At 36.4% G+C, this 19344-nt stretch overlaps 1 protein-coding gene across 2 annotated transcripts in view; it reads left to right on the forward strand.

The window, feature by feature from the left end:
• Positions 1-19344, forward strand: part of LOC114495292 (cytochrome b5 reductase 4) — an 84405-nt gene that overhangs the window by 52473 nt on the left and 12588 nt on the right. For both annotated transcript variants that reach the window (XM_028510526.2, XM_036024426.1), the window contains 7 exons: positions 2165-2258; positions 4320-4352; positions 6377-6499; positions 13303-13443; positions 14694-14846; positions 18130-18280; positions 18573-18659. In XM_028510526.2, coding sequence (XP_028366327.1) covers positions 2165-2258; positions 4320-4352; positions 6377-6499; positions 13303-13443; positions 14694-14846; positions 18130-18280; positions 18573-18659 — 782 coding nt within the window. The remainder of the gene's footprint in view (positions 1-2164; positions 2259-4319; positions 4353-6376; positions 6500-13302; positions 13444-14693; positions 14847-18129; positions 18281-18572; positions 18660-19344) is intronic.

The following is a 19344-nucleotide window of genomic DNA, read 5'->3' on the forward strand; positions in this document are numbered from 1 at the left end:
GCAGCACTGTCTTAGATGTCAGGAATCCAGTAATACACTAGACACATTGAGATCTGGCTTTTATTGGGCTTGTAGGCCAGCTGGGAAATCAAATAAATAAAGAAGCAGCATGGGACCATGTGGATTTAAAGACAAGGTCTGGCAGCAAGGAGTTTGTGAGAACTCATGTTGCTTCTATAGTAGCAGAACCATGTCTGAGCCAGTGAGTTCCTCTGACTCTTGCAGCATGATTTGACCATTTCATAAGAGTGACCAGCCTCTGCTTGATATAGCCAGGAGGGCCAGAGGCACTGCTTGTCCCGCCTCTACTCGCTCTTGTTATTGTCTCCTCATTGCACAGTCCAACACCAAGAGGGTAAGGCCTAGGGGAGTTGGGGTTTACTGCCATTAGTAGTATTGGTAAGGCACAGAGGGTGGATGACTAAGGGAAGGGGGAAGTCTTCTATGTGTTATGATGTGTTCAATATATGATATAAATCAGTGATTTCCAACCTTCTTCATCTCATGGCACACATAAACTAATTACTAAAATTCTGTGACACACCAAAGAATATATTTTTTGTCAATCTGACAAAAACTAGTATAATTTTGATTCATTCACACCAGATGGTTATTGTTGTGTTGGCCATTGTCATTCTTTTATTTGATGATTTAAGGGAAAAGAACAGTCCCCGACTAGTTAGGTATTGCATGTGTTAAAACTGTTTGTGGCACACTGGTTGAAAATGATTGTTATAAATGATAGGTACCAAAATAACTTGCACCCAGGCTATGTGGTAATTAGACACAACTAAAAATTTGTTAGTGAATTTATTTTTGTGATAAGCTGAGGTTGAGAAGCTGTGTAATTTGCTGGCATCACACAATAGTGGTAAGAATAAAATGAGCACACATATCTTGGCTCCTGGTTTAATTATAATGGTTGTTGCCAAATTATTTATTCAACAAATATTTATTAAACACCTACTAGGTGCCAAGCAGTGTTCTATATGCAGCCCTTGCCACGTGGCTAAATTGGAGTGTCACTCCATGTACCAAAGAGTTGCTGGTTTGGTTCCTGGTCAGGGCACACAACACCTTGGTTGCAAGTCTCATTCCCAGTGGGGGTGCATACAGGAAGCAACCAATTGATGTTTCTCTCTCACATGGGTGTTCTCTCTCTTCCGCCCCCTCACTTCCTCTCTCTCTGAAAATCAATGGAAACATGTCCTTGCATGAGGATTAAAAATATTCTCTATACAGTTCCTTATGTCTAGAGCTTAGAGACAAGTGAGTAAGGTAGATAGTAAATATAGATAGGTATATAATTCAGATTGTAGTATGTGGTCTGAAGAGAACTGGGTTGTAGGACAGAAAAAACAGGAGTAACATTTATCTTGTGGGTTCTGTAAAGAAGTGCCATGTGAAGTTCTAATTGATCATCTTAGAAGTATGAGGTCTGTCCAGACGCTATCCAGCCGTGTAATATGAAAAGTAGAGACATTTGTGGGAGAAGATACCAAATATAAGTAACTTTGTTCATAGGACAATGATGCCTCAGTCCCCTTCAAAGTAGGCACCTTGGTACCTCACACAGTTCTCCCAGTTGCTGTCAGCCACCCCATTGTATTTTCCTGAATCTCATCAGTGTTATGAAATCTCTTCCCTTTCAAAGGTAATTTTAGTTTGGGAAAAGCCAGAAGTCTCAGGGTGCCAAATCTGGTCCGTAGGGGGACTGAGTCACTTGGGTGATTGGATGTTTTACCAAAAAACTCTGCACAAGACGTGATGCATGAGCGGGCACATCTGGATGAAGCTGCCAGTCACTAGTTGCCCTTAGCTGCAGCCTTCTGAATCATTTAGATAGTTTCCATGGAGGAATGTTCAAGCTTAACACAAAATTTGATGCAAATTTGTTGCTCTACTTACTCAGTCATTTTGAATGTGACAGCCACACAGTACACATGCTCACTCCTTGGCATTTACTGCCCATATTGACTGTTCTAGTAAAGTCAGCATTGTTCATGCATGTGCATTCCAGTCCACTCTCCTTGGCTGCCAGGTTATATCGATGTGCAAACCATTCTTGTCATATTAACAATTGACTTTTTCTGGACAGACCTCATCATATAGTTATTGAAGTTTGGGGAAAAATTACTTTTTAATCTTTTGCTTTCTGTTTAAGGATATCAATTTAGACTCAGTAATAGTTGATCATCAGTGTGACACCTTTAGAGCAGAAACAATTATCAAGGATTATTCATATCTTGTACATATTGGTAAGTATCTTATTTCTTATTAATGGGAACAACTCTAGTTTCCTTTAATTGTGGCAATAACTTGGTCTGAAGTTTAGGTGCTAAATATTTTATCTGCTGTTGTTTTGGGTTAATATTTAATATGTTATCATTTTGGTTTGTCATTTTTTATCAATTTCTTTGTTATTTCTTTATACTAATGACATTGATGGAAATGGCAGTATAATCTCACCTTTCCAAAATTGAAACAATTTGATGTAAAAAGTCAGTAATAATATGAAATATTTGTTGGCCCAGCTTTGTAAGACTCTCACTTGACTCCTACACACACAGCTCTGGTAGCTTGTCTGTTACATCGTTTACTGAGCACTCATCACGAGGCGCTAGTTTCATCGCCTGTTTCTTGCGGGCTATGTCACAGGACAGGCAGAGGCTGCACCAAAGCAGCATGGGCTGCAAGGCTGTATTGTAACCTCCATGGTCAGAGAGCAACCATACAGTTTTTTTTGAGAGATTACAGACCTAGAGGAGGGAGGGAGGAACTTGATGAAAGATGATAAAGAGATCAGCCAAAGAACATGCATGCATAACCCACAGACACAGACAGCAGTGTGGTGATGGCCAGAGGGAAAGGGGGCAGGGCCTGATTGGAGGGGGCAAACGGGGTGGCAGGGAATGGAGACATCTATAATAGTGTCAACAATAAAAATAAAGTTAGAAAAAGAAAGAAAGAAAATCAGGACTGAAATATGGAATAAAAGATACCAGATTCTGAATCCAGTTGTGACCCATAACTTGACTCTAGGATTTTACCCTTTTCTCCAATGAAGGTTATATTATAATTAGAAGGTAGAAATGAAACAAATAAAAACGACAGGAAAAAGAAAATCATCTTCATTATTGTTTTAAGCATGAGTTCTTATATAAAGAACACTTTATTTATATAAGACAGACTGAACACAACATAGACTGAACACAGTCTCAAAACACAGACTGAAATTCTGTAGGTCTCTGCTGACTTAGGATTTTGATTGGTGCTTTGCTATATTAGTAAAGTACCAGTAGTTCTGAATTTGGTCAGAGTGATAAATGTCTTTTTTCTTTCATATTTTCCTCCATTGATTGATTTAATCAACCTCAAACCTACAGCCTTTCTCCTAGAAATATGTCTTATCCTATTTTTTGTTAGCCTAATAAATTGCCTTTTATAGGAGATACCCAGAAAACACATATTTTTAGGAAAGCATACATTATTTATTAGCACTGTCATAATTTTTCTTTATGTAAAACCTGGGTGCCCAGCATCTATTATGTTTTAAATGCTATAGCTGATTTGTTCACGCTATATGTAGCTGACATATCGAGCATAATTATTAAAAATGAACAAAAATAACATTAAAAAGTATGAAACTTTTGGTTGGTAATATGGATTAGAAGAAATAATGTAAGACTTTTAGTTTCAGATAACCATATTAACATAGTGAAATTTAGAGCAAATGTCTGTAAAAATATTTCTTGTGTCTTCTCCTTCTGGAATGTTAAGTTCCATAAGGGCAGGGATTTTTCTCTTTCACCAACTGCTGCACCCATAACACCTAGACAGTGCATGGCACACACAGATGCTCAGTAACCTTTTCTCAGTAACTGAATGAGCATTCAACTTTAGAGAACAATAGGAAAGGAGAAACTGAGCTAGATTCTGGGGTGGCCTTATTCACAAGTGCACACGCACACACTGGAACATGCGTGCCTCTCCCTGCCTGCTCTCCTCTTGGTTTGTAGGATAGTCAGTCTGGGACTGTATGTGGAATAGTGTGGGTTACCCACCTGTGAGCAGTTGGGTATTAACTCTAATTAATAGGGAGAGAAATGGAAAAATAAAGAAATGTATATGGTATGTTTAAATAATTTGACTCTACATTTCAGTTCTATACAATTTCTTTCTTTTGGTCTCTCAGTATGTTTTATTTATCTTGAGAGATTTGAAGTAGTACATAAAAGAACAATTTAAACAATCTCTGATGTTCATGAACTGTATGAATTAAAGTTGGATTTAACTAAATGTATATTTTTCTCTGCTAGGACTAAGCCATGAGATTCAAGAAGATTTTTCTGGTAAGCCTTACAAAAAATAATTGTGTATATGCATACATACACACATACATATGTACACACATGTGAAGGAGGTGGAAATCATTTGTTTCATCTTCCACATGTATGCCCCTTGCAAAACAAAAATGTGATGTTTTCTAGTAAACTAATACATTTTTAAATACACCCATCTCCCTCTGATTCAGTTTTTTCTTTCCCCTTATTGCTTCCATCTCTTTACCCTTTATCATTTGTTTCCCTTTTATTCTTCCTTTATTCCGTACTGCTGCCCTACTCCTGACATTCAGCTTGTAGAAATATATGACACCAGACAGATTTTTCTTAGGTATATATATACTTGAATGTTTAATGTTGACAAAGCATATTAAATTATGAATATTGCTGCATACAAATATACAATGTGGATTTTGCACAGTTTTTTAACAATAAAAGACTCATTATAGAATGGTGATTTCTTGGGATTTTTTTAAGCTTTATTTTAAATATAATAAAAGTATATTTAAGCCCTGGCTGGCATAGCTCAGTGGATTGAGCGTGGGCTGTGAACCGAAGTGTCGCAGGTTCGATTCCCAGTCAGGGTACATGCCTGGGTTGTAGGCCACAGCCCCCAGCAACCACACATTGATGTTTCTCTCTCTCTCTCTCTCTCTCTCTCTCTCTCCCTCCCTTCCCTCTCTAAAAAATAAATAAATAAAAATTTAAAAAAATTATATTTAATATATATAACATGATGATTTGATACAGGAATACATTGTGAAAGGATTCTCACAATATTATATAACATATCCATCATCCCACATATTTACCTTTTTTTTTGGTGAGAGTGCACGTTCTACTGCTCTCTTAGCCAGTCTAAATTATACAATGAAGTATTAGCACCTGTAGTCACAATGTTATACTTTAGATTTTCAGATTATTCCTTTTATAACTGAAAGTTTATACACCTCCCAGTTCCAGCCCCCAGCAGCCACTGTTCTGCTCTCTCTTTCTTTATGTCACCTTTTTCCCCTGCAAGATTCTACATGTACCATGTAGTATTTGTTTGTTCTGTCTGGCTTATTTTTGCTTAAACCCTCCAGGTTCATCCGTGCCATTACATGGCAGGATTTCCTTCTTTTTTAAGGCTGAATAATATTCCTTTTTTTCTCTTAAAATACTGTCAGAATACTTTGCACAGTTCTCCTTCTCTGGGTACCATAGTAACTCTATAAATTCCTTAAATTTAGCTCCTTAAAGTCACAAACTATGTTTTATGTTTGGTAAGCTTCAAGTTAGTGCTCATTGAATTGAAGTCATTTGCCTGTCATAAGTTGTTAAATCGTTATGAAATTTTGTGTTTATGGTGAGGAAGAACAGGAAGATTGTTTCTAAGGACAAAATGAAATATACTTTAGGTCTTGAAACACACATTCAATTCATAAAATTTAATCAGTATGTAAAAGTCTATAGTTTATTAATTTACCAATGTAGTCTAAACTATTTTAATCATTCAAAAATAAATGTATAAGGCTTTTAATCATCAAAGATGCACATGTGTTCTATAGGGACTCATTCCACTGAGGCAGTTTCTGTGTTTATTAGACTCAGTTTTGGTCTACTGAATTCATTCATAAGAACCCCTCAGATCCAAACTAAGAAATGTTAAAAGGTTGCAAATTAAATTTGCTTTTATGGGACCATTCAATGGCTAATTTGTATATGGCAGTCCCCTACCCCTTTTTTAGCTATGTGTTAATTAGTTATGTCATGGCTATACTTGAGCTAGTATGAAAACTAATAATATATATTAGTTTGGTCCTTGATGAATTAGCTTGAAAGAGATTAATCTGAATCTAAAATAAATTAGGCTGGATTTAACATCATATAAGCTATAAACAATTTTGATGAATATATGTACAAAATCTTATTAATTTTACTAATTATTTGTGTCATTCATATAGATTTAGATCATTTGAGAGAGATTGTTTTTAAAGTAAAATTTTGTGTTGAGTATCATTGAACATAAATGAAATTTATATTGTTTTCAGTGCGGGTTGTTGAGAATGTGGGAAAGATAGAGATTGTCCTAAAGAAAAAGGAGAGTACTTCATGGGAATGTCTTGGCCGTCCCCTGGAGAATCACAATTCACTTATTCTGAAGAAAGATAAAGGTATGCTGTGCTGTTATTTTAAGTTCCATGATTATGAAATTGTTGGTGAAACATTTGTTCCAGAGTGTGGAAGACCACTTTGGGAAGAGTGAAAGAGCCCTCCTATGTCCCACTAAGAAGCTGAAATATATTTCAGCTTTTTTTTTTTTTTTTAACAGATTAAATTTTCAGATCCACGATCTAATGTTGGGGCATAACAAAGTCATTAGGTAATGATACGTCAGTGCAGAAGCCCACTGTGCTTAGGCTGTTGTCTGACCATTTGCTTCTTCAGGTTCTATTTTATAAAAGATGCCAGGACAGGTTTCAGTTCATGTCTTGTGTGCACATCTAATATTTTTCTATTAAAAAAAGAAGAAAAACATGTTTATTGTTTTTCTGCTTACATAAACTAGTTTCTCAATTTACTCCTAAAGGATGTAATTCATTTCTTTATCTCATTTCTTCATTGCTTCCTTTCTTCCTTTATTTTTTAAGTGTTTTACCTAAGCATAACATATTTATAGAAAAGGGTACATAATGTAAATGTTCTATTTGACTTTTCAGAGTGAACACACTATATTTGGAATATGTTCTGAAATTTCACAATTTGATATGCCTTAGTGTGGGTCTGTCCTCATCTTTGGGCTGGATGGTCATCCTTTGTGCTAATCTTATTATGTAAATTTATGACCCTCAGTTTTGGGAAATACTGATTTTTTTCTTCCGCTCATGGTCTGTTTCGCTTTCCAGAAGTATTCTTTTTTTTTAAAAAAAAAGATTTTATTTATCTATTTTTAGAGAGGGGAAAGGAAGGAGAAAGGGAGAGAAACATCAGTGTGTGGTTACCTTTTGCACGTCCCCCGTTGGGGACCTGGCCCACAACACAGGCATGTGCCCTGACTGGGAATCAAACTGGCAACCCTTCAGTTCATTGGCCAGTGCTCAATCTACTGAGCCACACCAGCTGGGGCTACTTTCCAGAGGTATTCTTATTTTAAACCTCCTTAACCTGTCCACTATCTTTCTCTTTCATTTTCAGTGTAGTTCTTTTGTTCTTCCTTTTGGGAGATTTCTTCATCTGTGTCTTCCAGTTCTTCTATTGAATTACTTATTTCTATTTTCATATTTTTAGCTTCTAAGGACTCCTTTGATTTTTGTTTCTTTTAGTATCCTATTCTTATTAACTTATCTTTTTTAAAATTACCATATTATTTTTTAGTTTTTTTTTTCTCCGTACATAACCTCCATATCCTCAAAGCTTGTTTGTTTCAGTCTGTCTTGTGTAGTAGATGCTTTCTTTGAGTCTGTGTATCCTTGACTGTATCTACCCATATTTCAGGGTGGAACTCTAGAAGCTGATTAGAAACTGTGCATGTGGATGTAGCTTGTCGACAATGTATTCACTATGTAGTTGGATCATTTTGGGGGGAAGGTCTGATGCCAGTATTTTTTCAGAGTTTCCAGAGTGAACAGTCTTCTAACTTGCACCCAGCAATTCACAAGTGATGTTTAGGGGAAATGCTAGGGTGCCTGTAAACTTAAGTACTTTTCTTTTTTTTTTTTGTCTCTAAATATAGTGACATTCTGAGGTACTTGGGTTATGATTTTAGCATATTAGAATTGAGAGAGATACAGTTTAGCCTATAATATATACCCAAATTCAAAGATCCTACATTTTACTCTCTCTGGGGAGCAAATTTCTAATATTTTGCTAGAATAAGAGAGGGTCAGTCATGTGGCTGTGCTACGTAGGGGGAGGATTTCAGAAAAGCTGAGGGTGGGAGGGCATCTAGGCTTCTTAAATGAATTTTCTGTCCAGAAAGGTGGTTTTAGCTCTGCCTTCACTTTGATCCAAAGGTTTTTGGTTCTGCCAATTTCTGAGCCTTAAAGGGATCTTGTATTACAAATAGGTCCTTGATTTTTGGCTTTCTGTCCTTCTAGCTTCGGACTCAGCTTTACTGAGTCTACCATGTCAGTTGTCAGTCATCTCTGTGGCTTCTCAGGTCCCAAAGTTTTGCTGCTATTTAACGTTTCCATTCTTCTGTCCTTGCAGCCTTATGCCTTAAAAAACAACCAAATGCAAATGCAAAACATGTTTGCTTTTATTTGAGGGTTGGGGTTGTTAGAGGAACTAACTGTGTGTATTCATTTTATCATCTTTGAATATTTAAAATTACAAAAATATGTCTGTGGATAACATTTTACAGAAAAGCATCAGGTAGCCATATTTTGTGTAAACATCATGTGCAGAAGGCTATTTTGTTTTAGGCACTGTGGTCTGAAACAGAAGTCATCAGATACTATTTTCCCAGGTGGAGGAAAAACCATACACAAATATGAGATGGAAGAATACATTAATGAAACAGGCTAATAAGGGCAAGTTATATTGTACAAATTGAGCACATTCTGAGGTTATCCCACTTGAACAGATGTAGATAAATTTGACCTTGAATAACTCCCTGAAGGAGGTGGATTTCAAACAATGTTTTGAAAGTAGCTTTCCAAAAAAATTACAAAAAGCTATGAATGCTTTTGCAGGTAAGAGCCTCTAATTGTTACTGGTACTTATTGTGCCAGGCAGTTTGCAGGTTGTAGAGAAAGAAAAATGTAAGCCATGTGTGGGAAAGGTTAAATAGATTAATTTTACCAGAGCAGTAGGTCTGAATTTTGTGGTATTAAGTGGAGAGAGAGAACATAGAGTAATAACAGAATGATCTAACATATCCAAAAAGATTAGGTAAAGACATAAAAATGAAAACAGATATTATTAAAGTGAAACCTCTTACTCCAATAAAAGCCAAATCCAAGAAACAAATGGTACTGAGAACCAAGGCTAACTTCCATTTGGAAATAGAATGAACATTGCTCACTGTCCCCTGTAATTTCCAGAGGCTTTCCATGAACTGTTTATTCTAGCTGTACATTTCTCCTCGTGTCAGGAACCCCCATAGTTAGCTTTCACTCTCTTGTCTGAAACTGGAGCCACGGGTGTGTTTTTCAGTGAGTTGGGTTTTTTACTTTGGAAAATGACTCAGAGTTTAGGGGGTATTTTTATTTATTTGACTAAATTAGCAAAAATAATTTATTTGTCATTTTTCTTCATTAACCTGGGACAAAACCCATAGATTATTTTATTCACCATAGCAAATCGGAATGCTTATATCATAAAGTATTATGATTAACTTGATGTCAGTATCTTTAAATGTGTAGTCCATCACCTGGTTCATAGGTCTTCAGTATAGATTACTAAAATTACTGATTAGCATACTGGCTTCCTCTTACTGAAATTTGTTAGCTAAGGAATTTTAGTTTGAAAATAACATAAGTTGAAAACTTTTAATGCAGTGCCTTCTTATGTCAGATCTAGAATTTACCTTCTCATTTTGTGGTATAACTATGCTTACAAAGGCCAAATCTGATGCTTAAACTTAAATAATGGCATTGTCCCTACTTCAGTAGCCAGTGCATCAGATCTACACTCTTTGTCCCTCATACATCAGCTATAGCTCCCTCTCTCTTCCGTCCAACTGACATACGAAAATTTTCTTAAATTTTCTCAGTGGTGTTAAATAGCAAGAATTCTTACTCGGTTAAATCTCTAAGAAGGGAAGCCAGTAAATCGATCTAACACCCACGGTTTCCTTGTTTTCTAAGTATGTTTGAAGAGATGCATAATTACTGTAGCAGATCTTTTTTGGTGAATGCTAGAGTTGACATGAAATGGTCGAGTCAGGAGGTGAACGCTTCCTTCCCACAGTAAAGCTATCAGAAGGGCACACAGTAGATTTGATTAGAGGAAAGCACTACAGCCTTCAAACTTGGGCTAGAGGGGCACCTGCCCTGCACTCATACTTGGAGAACTCCACAGTAGCTCCCCTCCAGCTGCACCCCTCCCAGAGGATGAGGAGTGTGAAAGGCCAACAAAAGTTCATCCAGAGTTCACGCTCTTTCTTTAAAACCACACTCCAGATATTGAAACCCCAGAATTCCCTGCTCAAGTGGCCCCAAATCCACTTCCATCTAAGGACTGCCCAAGGCTGTTTACAGGGAGAGCTATAGGAGGGCATGCCCAAAAGTCACTCCATGTCAGACAGAGATGGGGCTGAGAAGTGAAGGTGGCAGGCCATAGATAGTCAGTGGGGGTGCAGCTCTCATTTCTCTGCTATCTTCCTGCATGGAACTCTGAGGGGTTCAAGAATCTAGAATTTGAATCTAGCCTCCTAAGATATTTATGAGGGTATATTTCAGGATATAGCACAGAATGTATTTTATTTAACAGTTATTCATATTATTTATAAGTGAAATGTTTAAGCATGTAGTATATGAATCTCTTTATTCTCACTCTGGGTCTGAGTCCCAGAAGGGTCTGGAAGAAGTGATGAGAGCATTTGAACCTTCGGGTCACCTTGTGAGAAGATAGGTGAGCCTATCTTTTGATCTTTTGTCAGCCCAGTACTGGATTAGGCCTCCTGGATAGCATTAGGATGGTTCCCTTAGCTGTTGTCTTGTCCCAGCTGTGCCTTTGCACTAGAATGAAGTGACTTAAATGATGCCTCAGGTTTTTGCCTATAGTGATGCACTCTAAACATACCAAGCTTCTGTGCTAGCAGGTAGAAAGATTTAGTGACTGGGATTTTGGGGGCTCAAAAGGGACAAGGGAAGAGAGAAATTGGATGAAACTGTGGCCTAAATAATGTTTTAGGTTTGTGAATTTTAGTCTCCTACTAACCATTGATTATTAGATATTAGGCCTTCCTGTCCTGTGATCTGAATAGATCTTTTGGTACATACTCAAAATTTTTTTAGGTTGATAGAAAAAGACTATTAAGGTAAGAAATGCTTTTTCAATGTTGATTTCTGATACATCTCTGTAAATATTTTTTATAAGAGAGGAAATAATGAAATAAACTACTATCATCTGTCTACTCTAGTGTGCTGTTTACATCCAAAAGAGAATTTACAAGTGAAAATATTAATGCTTTCAGATGGTCTATAATAAGTTTTTTTAACCCAAGTGGTATAGTTTTGCTCTTTTTTTTTTTTTTTTTTTTTTTTTTAAATATTTATTTATTTATTTATTTTTAGAGAGGGAAGGGAGGGAGATAGAGAGAGAGAGAGAGAAACATCAATGTACGGTTGCTGGGGGTTATGGCCTGCAACCCAGGCATGTAACCTGGCTGGGAATCGAACCTGGGACACTTTGGTTCCCAGCCCGAGCTCAATCCACTGAGCTACGCCAGCCAGGGCATAGTTTTGCTCTTTATACAAATAATGTTTTCTGAACTTGGGATACTAATTTAAAATATTTCTAGTATTTATAGAACTACTTCATTCCTTTTGTTTATTTGTATTTTAGTACCACAAACCTGGTATCTTCAGGTTTTCACTTAAATTGAGTGCTTTAGGTAATCAAGACTTACACCCTTAAATATATTTTTTGTTTTAATCATTTTTGACAGTTAAAATGTTCTATGCTTCATATATATATATGAATACATATACAAGGTCTGTCTGGAAAATGTCCAGCCAAGGTTAATATAATGAGAACAAGAACGGTTTGAGCGGCATTGCTGTAATTAGCAGTCAAGGAGAGTGGACTGAAATGCACATGCATGAACAGTGATGACTTCACTGTACTAGTCAGTGGAGGCACTAGACATTGTTGAGTGAGCATGTGTACTGTGTGGCTGTCACATTAAAAATGACTGAGCCAGTAGAGCAACAAACCTGCTCACATGATTCATGTCAAATTTTTCATTAACCTTGATCATTCATTCTTCCATGGAAAACTATTTGGATGATTGAGAAGGCCGCAGCTATAGGGCAACTAGTGATTGGCAGCTTCATCAGGACAATACTCCTGCTCATGCATCACGTCTCATGAAAATGTTTTTGGCAAAACATCAAATCACTCAGTGACTCAGCCCCTTCACAGCCCAGATTTGGTGCCCTGAAACTTCTGGCTTTTCCCAAACTAAAATCACCTTTGAAAGGGAAGAGATATCATACCATTGATGAGATTCAGGAAAATACGATGGGGCAGCTGATGGCAATTGGGAGAACTGTGTGAGGTCCCAAGGTGCCTACTTTGAAGGGGACTGAGGTGTCATTGTCCTACATACAGTGTTTCTTATATCTTGTATCTTCTTCAATAAATGTCTCTATTTTTTAATATTATATGGCTGGATACCTCTGGACAGACCTGGTATACAAATGTATATGCATAAGAATGTATATTTTCACTGCCTTTATGAAAGAAATATTTCTAAAGTTATTTAATGGTGCTAATATTAAACTTTCAATATTTGAGTTACAGAACTTTTCTCTTGTATAAGTAAGGAATTTAGACTGTAGATTTGTTGCTTGTCAAATGTCTTTCACATCCATAATTTATTATATAATCTGTTAATATAAGGTTTTAAAAGATGGAATTATAAATAAGTGAATTTAGGAAGAAATAAATTAGGTTTTAATTTCTTAGAAAGTAATGTTTTTAACATGCTGTAATAACAGACATGAGCAATATAATACTCATTTTATAAAGTTTATTTTTAAATTATAAAAGGTTTTATACTTTTGAGGCTTTAGAAAATAGATACTCAGGAAATAAAGTGGAAAAAATTAACACATAAGGTTTAAAATTAACACATAAACACAATAAGGTTTTCAAAATACTGATGTATTTTAAAAAACATGTATGTCTATTAGTGAAATTCAAGCTCAACCAAAGAGCAAAGCTGAGTCTGTGCTTTCACATAGTGGGTCTAGTATTATTCTTATTTAGTATATTCATGAATAACAGAAAATGAATCACTTTTTAGGTTTGTACTACAGAAAGTGCCAGTTAATTTCCAAGGAAAATGTTACTCATGATACGAAGTTTTTCTGTCTGATGCTGCCACGAAGCACTCACCTTCAGGTGCCAATTGGACAACATGTTTACCTCAAACTAACTATTACAGGTAAGGCAAATAGAAGCTTTGGGGGAAGAGTTTTTTCTTTTATAAGCAGTTCAAAATCACTCCTGATCTCGTTAGAAAGCACCCTTTTAAGTTGTTATGAAATGTTTCTGGGCAGCTAGATTTAGGGATGGCCAGATTCTAGGTCTGTGGATGCAGTGTTCCCACACGTTGCAACTACAGCTGTGCCATATGGAACAAAGGGCTTGCCACTGGTCAGACATGGTCCCACTGGCACTGTAGTTTATTACCGACAAAGCCTCAGAGGAAAGAGGTGAGGGCATGCACAAATGCCCCTCTGTGAAGACAGCTCCTAGAAACACATACCAGCGTCTCTTAGAAGCCACTTACTGTTGTCATCTATAGAGCTGAATTTACAAATTTCAAGATGAGTGGATAATTATAAATTATTTCTTTATACATTTCCCCAGTATAAGATCTATAAATGTAATCCTTACTGTGTGAATTCTTTTTCCCTCCTTTTCACCCTAAAATTACTTTATTTGTTTCAAATACCCTTCTTACTGATGTCTAATGTTTTCTTGGCCTTCTGAAGCTGCAAAGTTAACATTCTCCTATTTGTCATGGTGTTCCCAGTAATCGGTCTAACAGACCACCAGCCAGGATCTGGTGGGTGTGGCCTGTTATCATGGAACTATGAGGTTTTTCTCTGCGACATCTAATGTCAAGCCATTGTTCAAAAGTAGTTGGATTAATATTCTTTTCATTCAGTTACCAAAGTAATTTATACTATAGTAAACATTAAAACAATTTAAAATAGATAAAGTAAAATGTGAGATTCTTCCCTTTCACACACCCAAATAAATGATCAGTAACCATTGTTAAAGTGTTGATGTATAATTAAAAATATTATATAACTACCTTCTCAAATCTCTAAACTTTTTATGCCATTTTTGTTGTGACCTATTACAAAGTTTGTATGCTGGTAGAATATAAGATTGTCTGAGTTTATGAACATAAATCCTGGTCTTATACCACACTTAATAAAAACAGATTGTTTATATTACTGATAAAATATTGATCTGTTAAAATTATTTCAGCACATATTGGCTTGGGGTACATCTACATCTGTACTGTATACATATGGAACATATATATAGTTAGAATTATGTAAACATTAGGTATATAGGCTTAAATATATACTGATTGCATTATAAAATGTATAGGTCTTATCTTTGTTCAGAGCTTTTTAGATTTGTATAATTGAATTTCTTTTTCATGACTTTTTCTAGGAACTGAAATAGTGAAGCCATATACGCCTGTATCTGATTCCTTACTCTCAGAGTTCAAGGACCCAGTTCTTCCCAACAATAAGTACATCTACTTTCTGACCAAAATCTATCCTGCTGGACTCTTCACACCACAGCTTGATCGTCTTCAGATTGGTTAGTATTTTGTGTTTTTTTGTTTGTTAATTTTTTGTTTTGTTTTTTACCTCATTTGTGTTCTCAGTTGGAGCATATGTTACACTGCCTTCTAGTTATCTCCATCTGGGACTCTGTCACATATCTGAAGCTCAGCATGTCTGCAAACAGAGTCATGCTTCCTTTGTCCCACCCAACTCATCATACTCATCTGTAGCCTCACTCACTGTTCATTCTTGACCCAGTCCAGAGACTGGAGCTGTCTTAGAGTCTTCCCATTTTCTCTCTCCCAGTCCAGTCAGGCACTGTGTTCTGTTGAGCCAACCTCCCAGTGACATTCTAATTTTTCTTTCTCTGCCACCACCCTCTTAGATCAAGCCTTCATCATTTCTCTCTTGGCCTCTAACTGGCCTCTCTTAGTTCCCTCTAACGAGGGTCTTTCTCTTTCTATTTGTCAGTTCTTTTTCCAAGCTGCCCTGAGGATGGATTGAACCATGTCCCCTGAAACCTCTGCTGGGTCTCCATCACCTGATTACATCCCCTGCATGACCTACAAAGACTTTCATGATCTCTCCAGCTTCATCTCTTGAGTACAGATCCTTGTGCTACTCAAGGTTCCAAAAGCTCGTCATCTTTATTTATAGAGAAATACAGTTGCCTCACCTAGGATGCCCATTGGCCCTTTCTCTACCTATAAAGTGCCCCTTTTTTTTGAAGAACCAAACAAAATATCACTTCTTTTATGAATCTTGCCTCTTCCCCTGAACCCCTGAAATACCTAACACGTTGTTCATAGCTCTAGGATAAGAATAAATAATATTTCTTCTTTACAAGACTTTGAATTTAAAGGTAGTGTCTTACTTATCTTTGTATTTCCTGTACCTAGCATGGCAGTTGGCACATAATAGGTTCTCAGTGAAAATTTGAAAAAATAAAAGTACTCTAATGAAATTTACTAAGGTTTAGAGAATCTTCTTTCTGATTCCACCCCTTCTTCTGTGTCTTCAGCTTTTCAGTGCCTTCGCCTAACAGTAAATGTGTTCATCCCCTTTATAAGGCATGCTGTATGTTGGAGTAACAGTGAAATCGATGACTAAAATTTTGAAATAAAGAAAATTATGTTGTTTTCTGAAAGTTAAGCTTAGAAATCTATATGTAATGATATAATTAGTCATCTTTGGTTACAGAGTCAAAATATTGATGATAAATGTGAACTGAAGAATTTTGGAGTACCCACAAATCCAGTGAAGGTGACTGTCATCTTGGGAAGGACTGACACCTGACTGTGATATAGCAAGTGGAAACTTACCCAGCAGTATTTATAACCTATTTATAGAGACTGAGTGAACAGAGCAAGGTGAAGAGTTAGCCTAAAACTGGGAAACATAAAGCTCAAAACAATAGTTCTCAACTCTATACAGGGGCCTAGGCATGGCACAAATGCCTGTCTCACCCACAGGGAGCTGTACTGGCATGGCAGTGCGAGCTGTGCAGCCTCATCATTGCCTAGTCGGGCGGTGCGGTGACGTTATCCACTTCTCTGTCTCAATCCCATGTTCACCAAGCAACTTTTATATGATTATGTTGGCCTTTCACATGTCAAATGAATAAGATGCCCCCCTAGATGGGATGTGGAACATTCAGGTGACAGGTGACTACATGGAGAGAGCCTGGCTGTAAATCAGTGGCCATCCTGGCATGTCTATTTTAATCTCCCAGGAATTTGATTAGCATCAGGTACTTTGCCATTGTCTAATCAGTTTTATGATATTGGAAGGCCTGGACTGTGAACAAAAGTTGCCAAGTTAATATCATTCTGTGAAGCTTCTTTATTATTGGGCTGGCCAAAACGTCCATTATGTTTTTTCTGTAAAGTAAAAGACACAGTTTTCATTTTCATCAATAACTTTATTGATTTGGATATTTTGAGTACATTGGCTATCTCCTGCTTTTGGCTTCTACTAAGTAGAGGCCAGGAGTTCTGCTGAACATCTTTCAAAGCATAAGACAACCCCACAGCAAAGAATTATTTGGCTAAAATGTCAATAGTACCAAGAAACTTCACAAACCACTTTTGACATGTCCTATCAGTCATGGCACCTTCTCCATACACTGCACAAATCTCGTTTTGTGTTTCAGTTGCATTTTTACCTTTATTGAAATAATAAAGCATAATATATAGAAAATGTTGAGTAGTTTCTTCCATGTTCATTATTAAAGTGGCTGTGTTGAAAATTCAATTTTGATACGTTTTTTTTTTTAATGTGTACTGATATGACAGCTGTCACAATACAGTCTAACAGAATTATTTCAGATGAAGTTAAGAGAACTAAGTACTCACTACTACAGTCACGGTAAGGCAAAAACTGAACAGACTTCTTGGCCAGCCCTATTATATCCTGGGGATATTCTGATCTTACAGTTACTTTCAAACTATAACAAGAAGCTTTGTTACTTTCTAGTGCTTAATTCATCATTTACTGCAAAATTATTCTGCTATGGGAAAGAAAGGAAAAATTATGAGCATTCAAGCATTTAAAATTTTTAAATTGCTTTTAAAATATGGACAGCTTTATTTTTATTTAATTACACTGAAAATTTCTGAAATATCCTAAAGGCAATTCCCTTATATGAGTGGTATATATTGGTTATATACCACTGCATTTCAGAAAATGCTTTTTCAACTATCTTGATTCTATATTGGGAAGTAGCATGCTCCAAGTACAGTTTCTGATCTTTGTTTTTATAGGAATTGAATTCAGAATAGCTCTTGTTGTTTTAATCCATTAGTCTGTTCAAAGATTTGATGAGGGTGAAGTAAGCACATTTACCAACATAAGATTTTAGAATACATTTTTATTTCAACTTTCTCTCCTACTAGTCCTATTACTGTGGGTAAGAATCAGTATGTAGGTAGTAAATACCTGTTCTCTACTCTGTACTATGCAAGACAGGTAGACAGGAACTCTGCTTTTGAGGTGCTTATAATTTAATTTAGCCACCTACTTACTGATAATTTGTACTTAAATACTTAGCAATAGTTTGTAAATTAGAGACTCCAGATGGTTTGGGAAAATAATGTTGGGAAATAAGTGAATAAAACCCCATTATTACTTTGATTATAATGATGTGATCCAGACATATTTGGGGGTCTAATGAGTACTCCTTACAGAAACTAAGTCTTTGAGACGTAGTCTGAAAGTTAAACTTTCATCCTCACCAGTGTTCTGCATTCAGGTGGGTATAGCCTTCTCAGTTTCTCTGATTTTTTTTTTTCTGATTTAGTTTATATTTCACTGTTTAGGAGATTTTGTTTCCGTGAGCAATCCTGAGGGCAATTTTAAAATATCCCAGTTCCAAGAATTGGAAGACCTCTTTTTATTGGCAGCTGGAACAGGCTTCACACCAATGGTTAAAGTATTGAATTATGCTTTGAATAATATACCCAGTCTCAGGTATGTAATTTTACCTTTAACTATCTTTTGAAGTGGCTAAATTAGTATAAGGTATTCTAAATTATTTAATTATTTCAATGAGCCTTAATAGACATGTTCTCATTCCCTCATTCATTTCTTAACTCTGCCTCCTCAAGTCCTGGCAGTTTAACTAATTTGGTTCTTTTATTTTGATTTTTTCAGTTACTTTATTGGCACTAAAAAACATTTGTACTAGTTCACTTTTATTCATGCATATTTTAAATGTAATCGAAATAGGTGTTTTTTTTGAGTAGTTCTTTTTTCTTTTAAGGAAAGCAAAGCTGATGTTCTTCAATAAAACAGAAGATGATATAATTTGGAGAAGCCAGTTGGAGAAATTAGCATATAAAGATAAAAGGTATTAAACTGGTACTAGCTTTGTATTTAAATATTATACATATGTAGTCAGTCTTGCCATTATTTCCTTTGGGTGGAGTTCTTAATTGACCAGGAAGCTTCTTCAAAGGAAAAATGAACTAATCAACAACTTTCTAAATGTAAGTAATGTTAAATCTTCCTCTGAAGAAATAGTTTGATGAGATCAGTGTGACATCATGTATGTGCCAGCGCATACTGGGTTTGATGTTTATGTGATGTTGTTTATACTGAGTTGGGTTTCAGTGCAGCCAAGATTTTCTTGTTATAACTGCGATAAATTTGGTGAGATGGATTAAGCAAACATAAGCATGTTTCTTTACTGCAGGATTTCTTGGAGCCTTTAATATGCTAATGTCCACAGTGACTTTCCAAAAAGTGGCCTGGGTTGGGGGGGGGGGGGGGGAGTTTCTTGCATTGTTTAGCAGGATTCTCGTCATTTTTGTTTGTGTACATTAAGATGCACTAATAGCTGTATCACTAGTGGTCCTCAGTACACACTTTGGGAAATGCTGGTGTGGGTAGCAGGAGAAGTTCAAGTTAGTCTGAACACAGTCGGTGGAGAAGGAGGCAGCGAGGACAGCATAGTGAAAATGTGTTTCCTTGAAAAACGAGCCCTTGCAAACAGGCAGCTGAAACAAGACCATTTAAGTGGGTACAGTCCCCAT

Source organism: Phyllostomus discolor, chromosome 4, assembly GCF_004126475.2.
Source record: "Phyllostomus discolor isolate MPI-MPIP mPhyDis1 chromosome 4, mPhyDis1.pri.v3, whole genome shotgun sequence".
NCBI lineage: Eukaryota > Metazoa > Chordata > Mammalia > Chiroptera > Phyllostomidae > Phyllostomus > Phyllostomus discolor.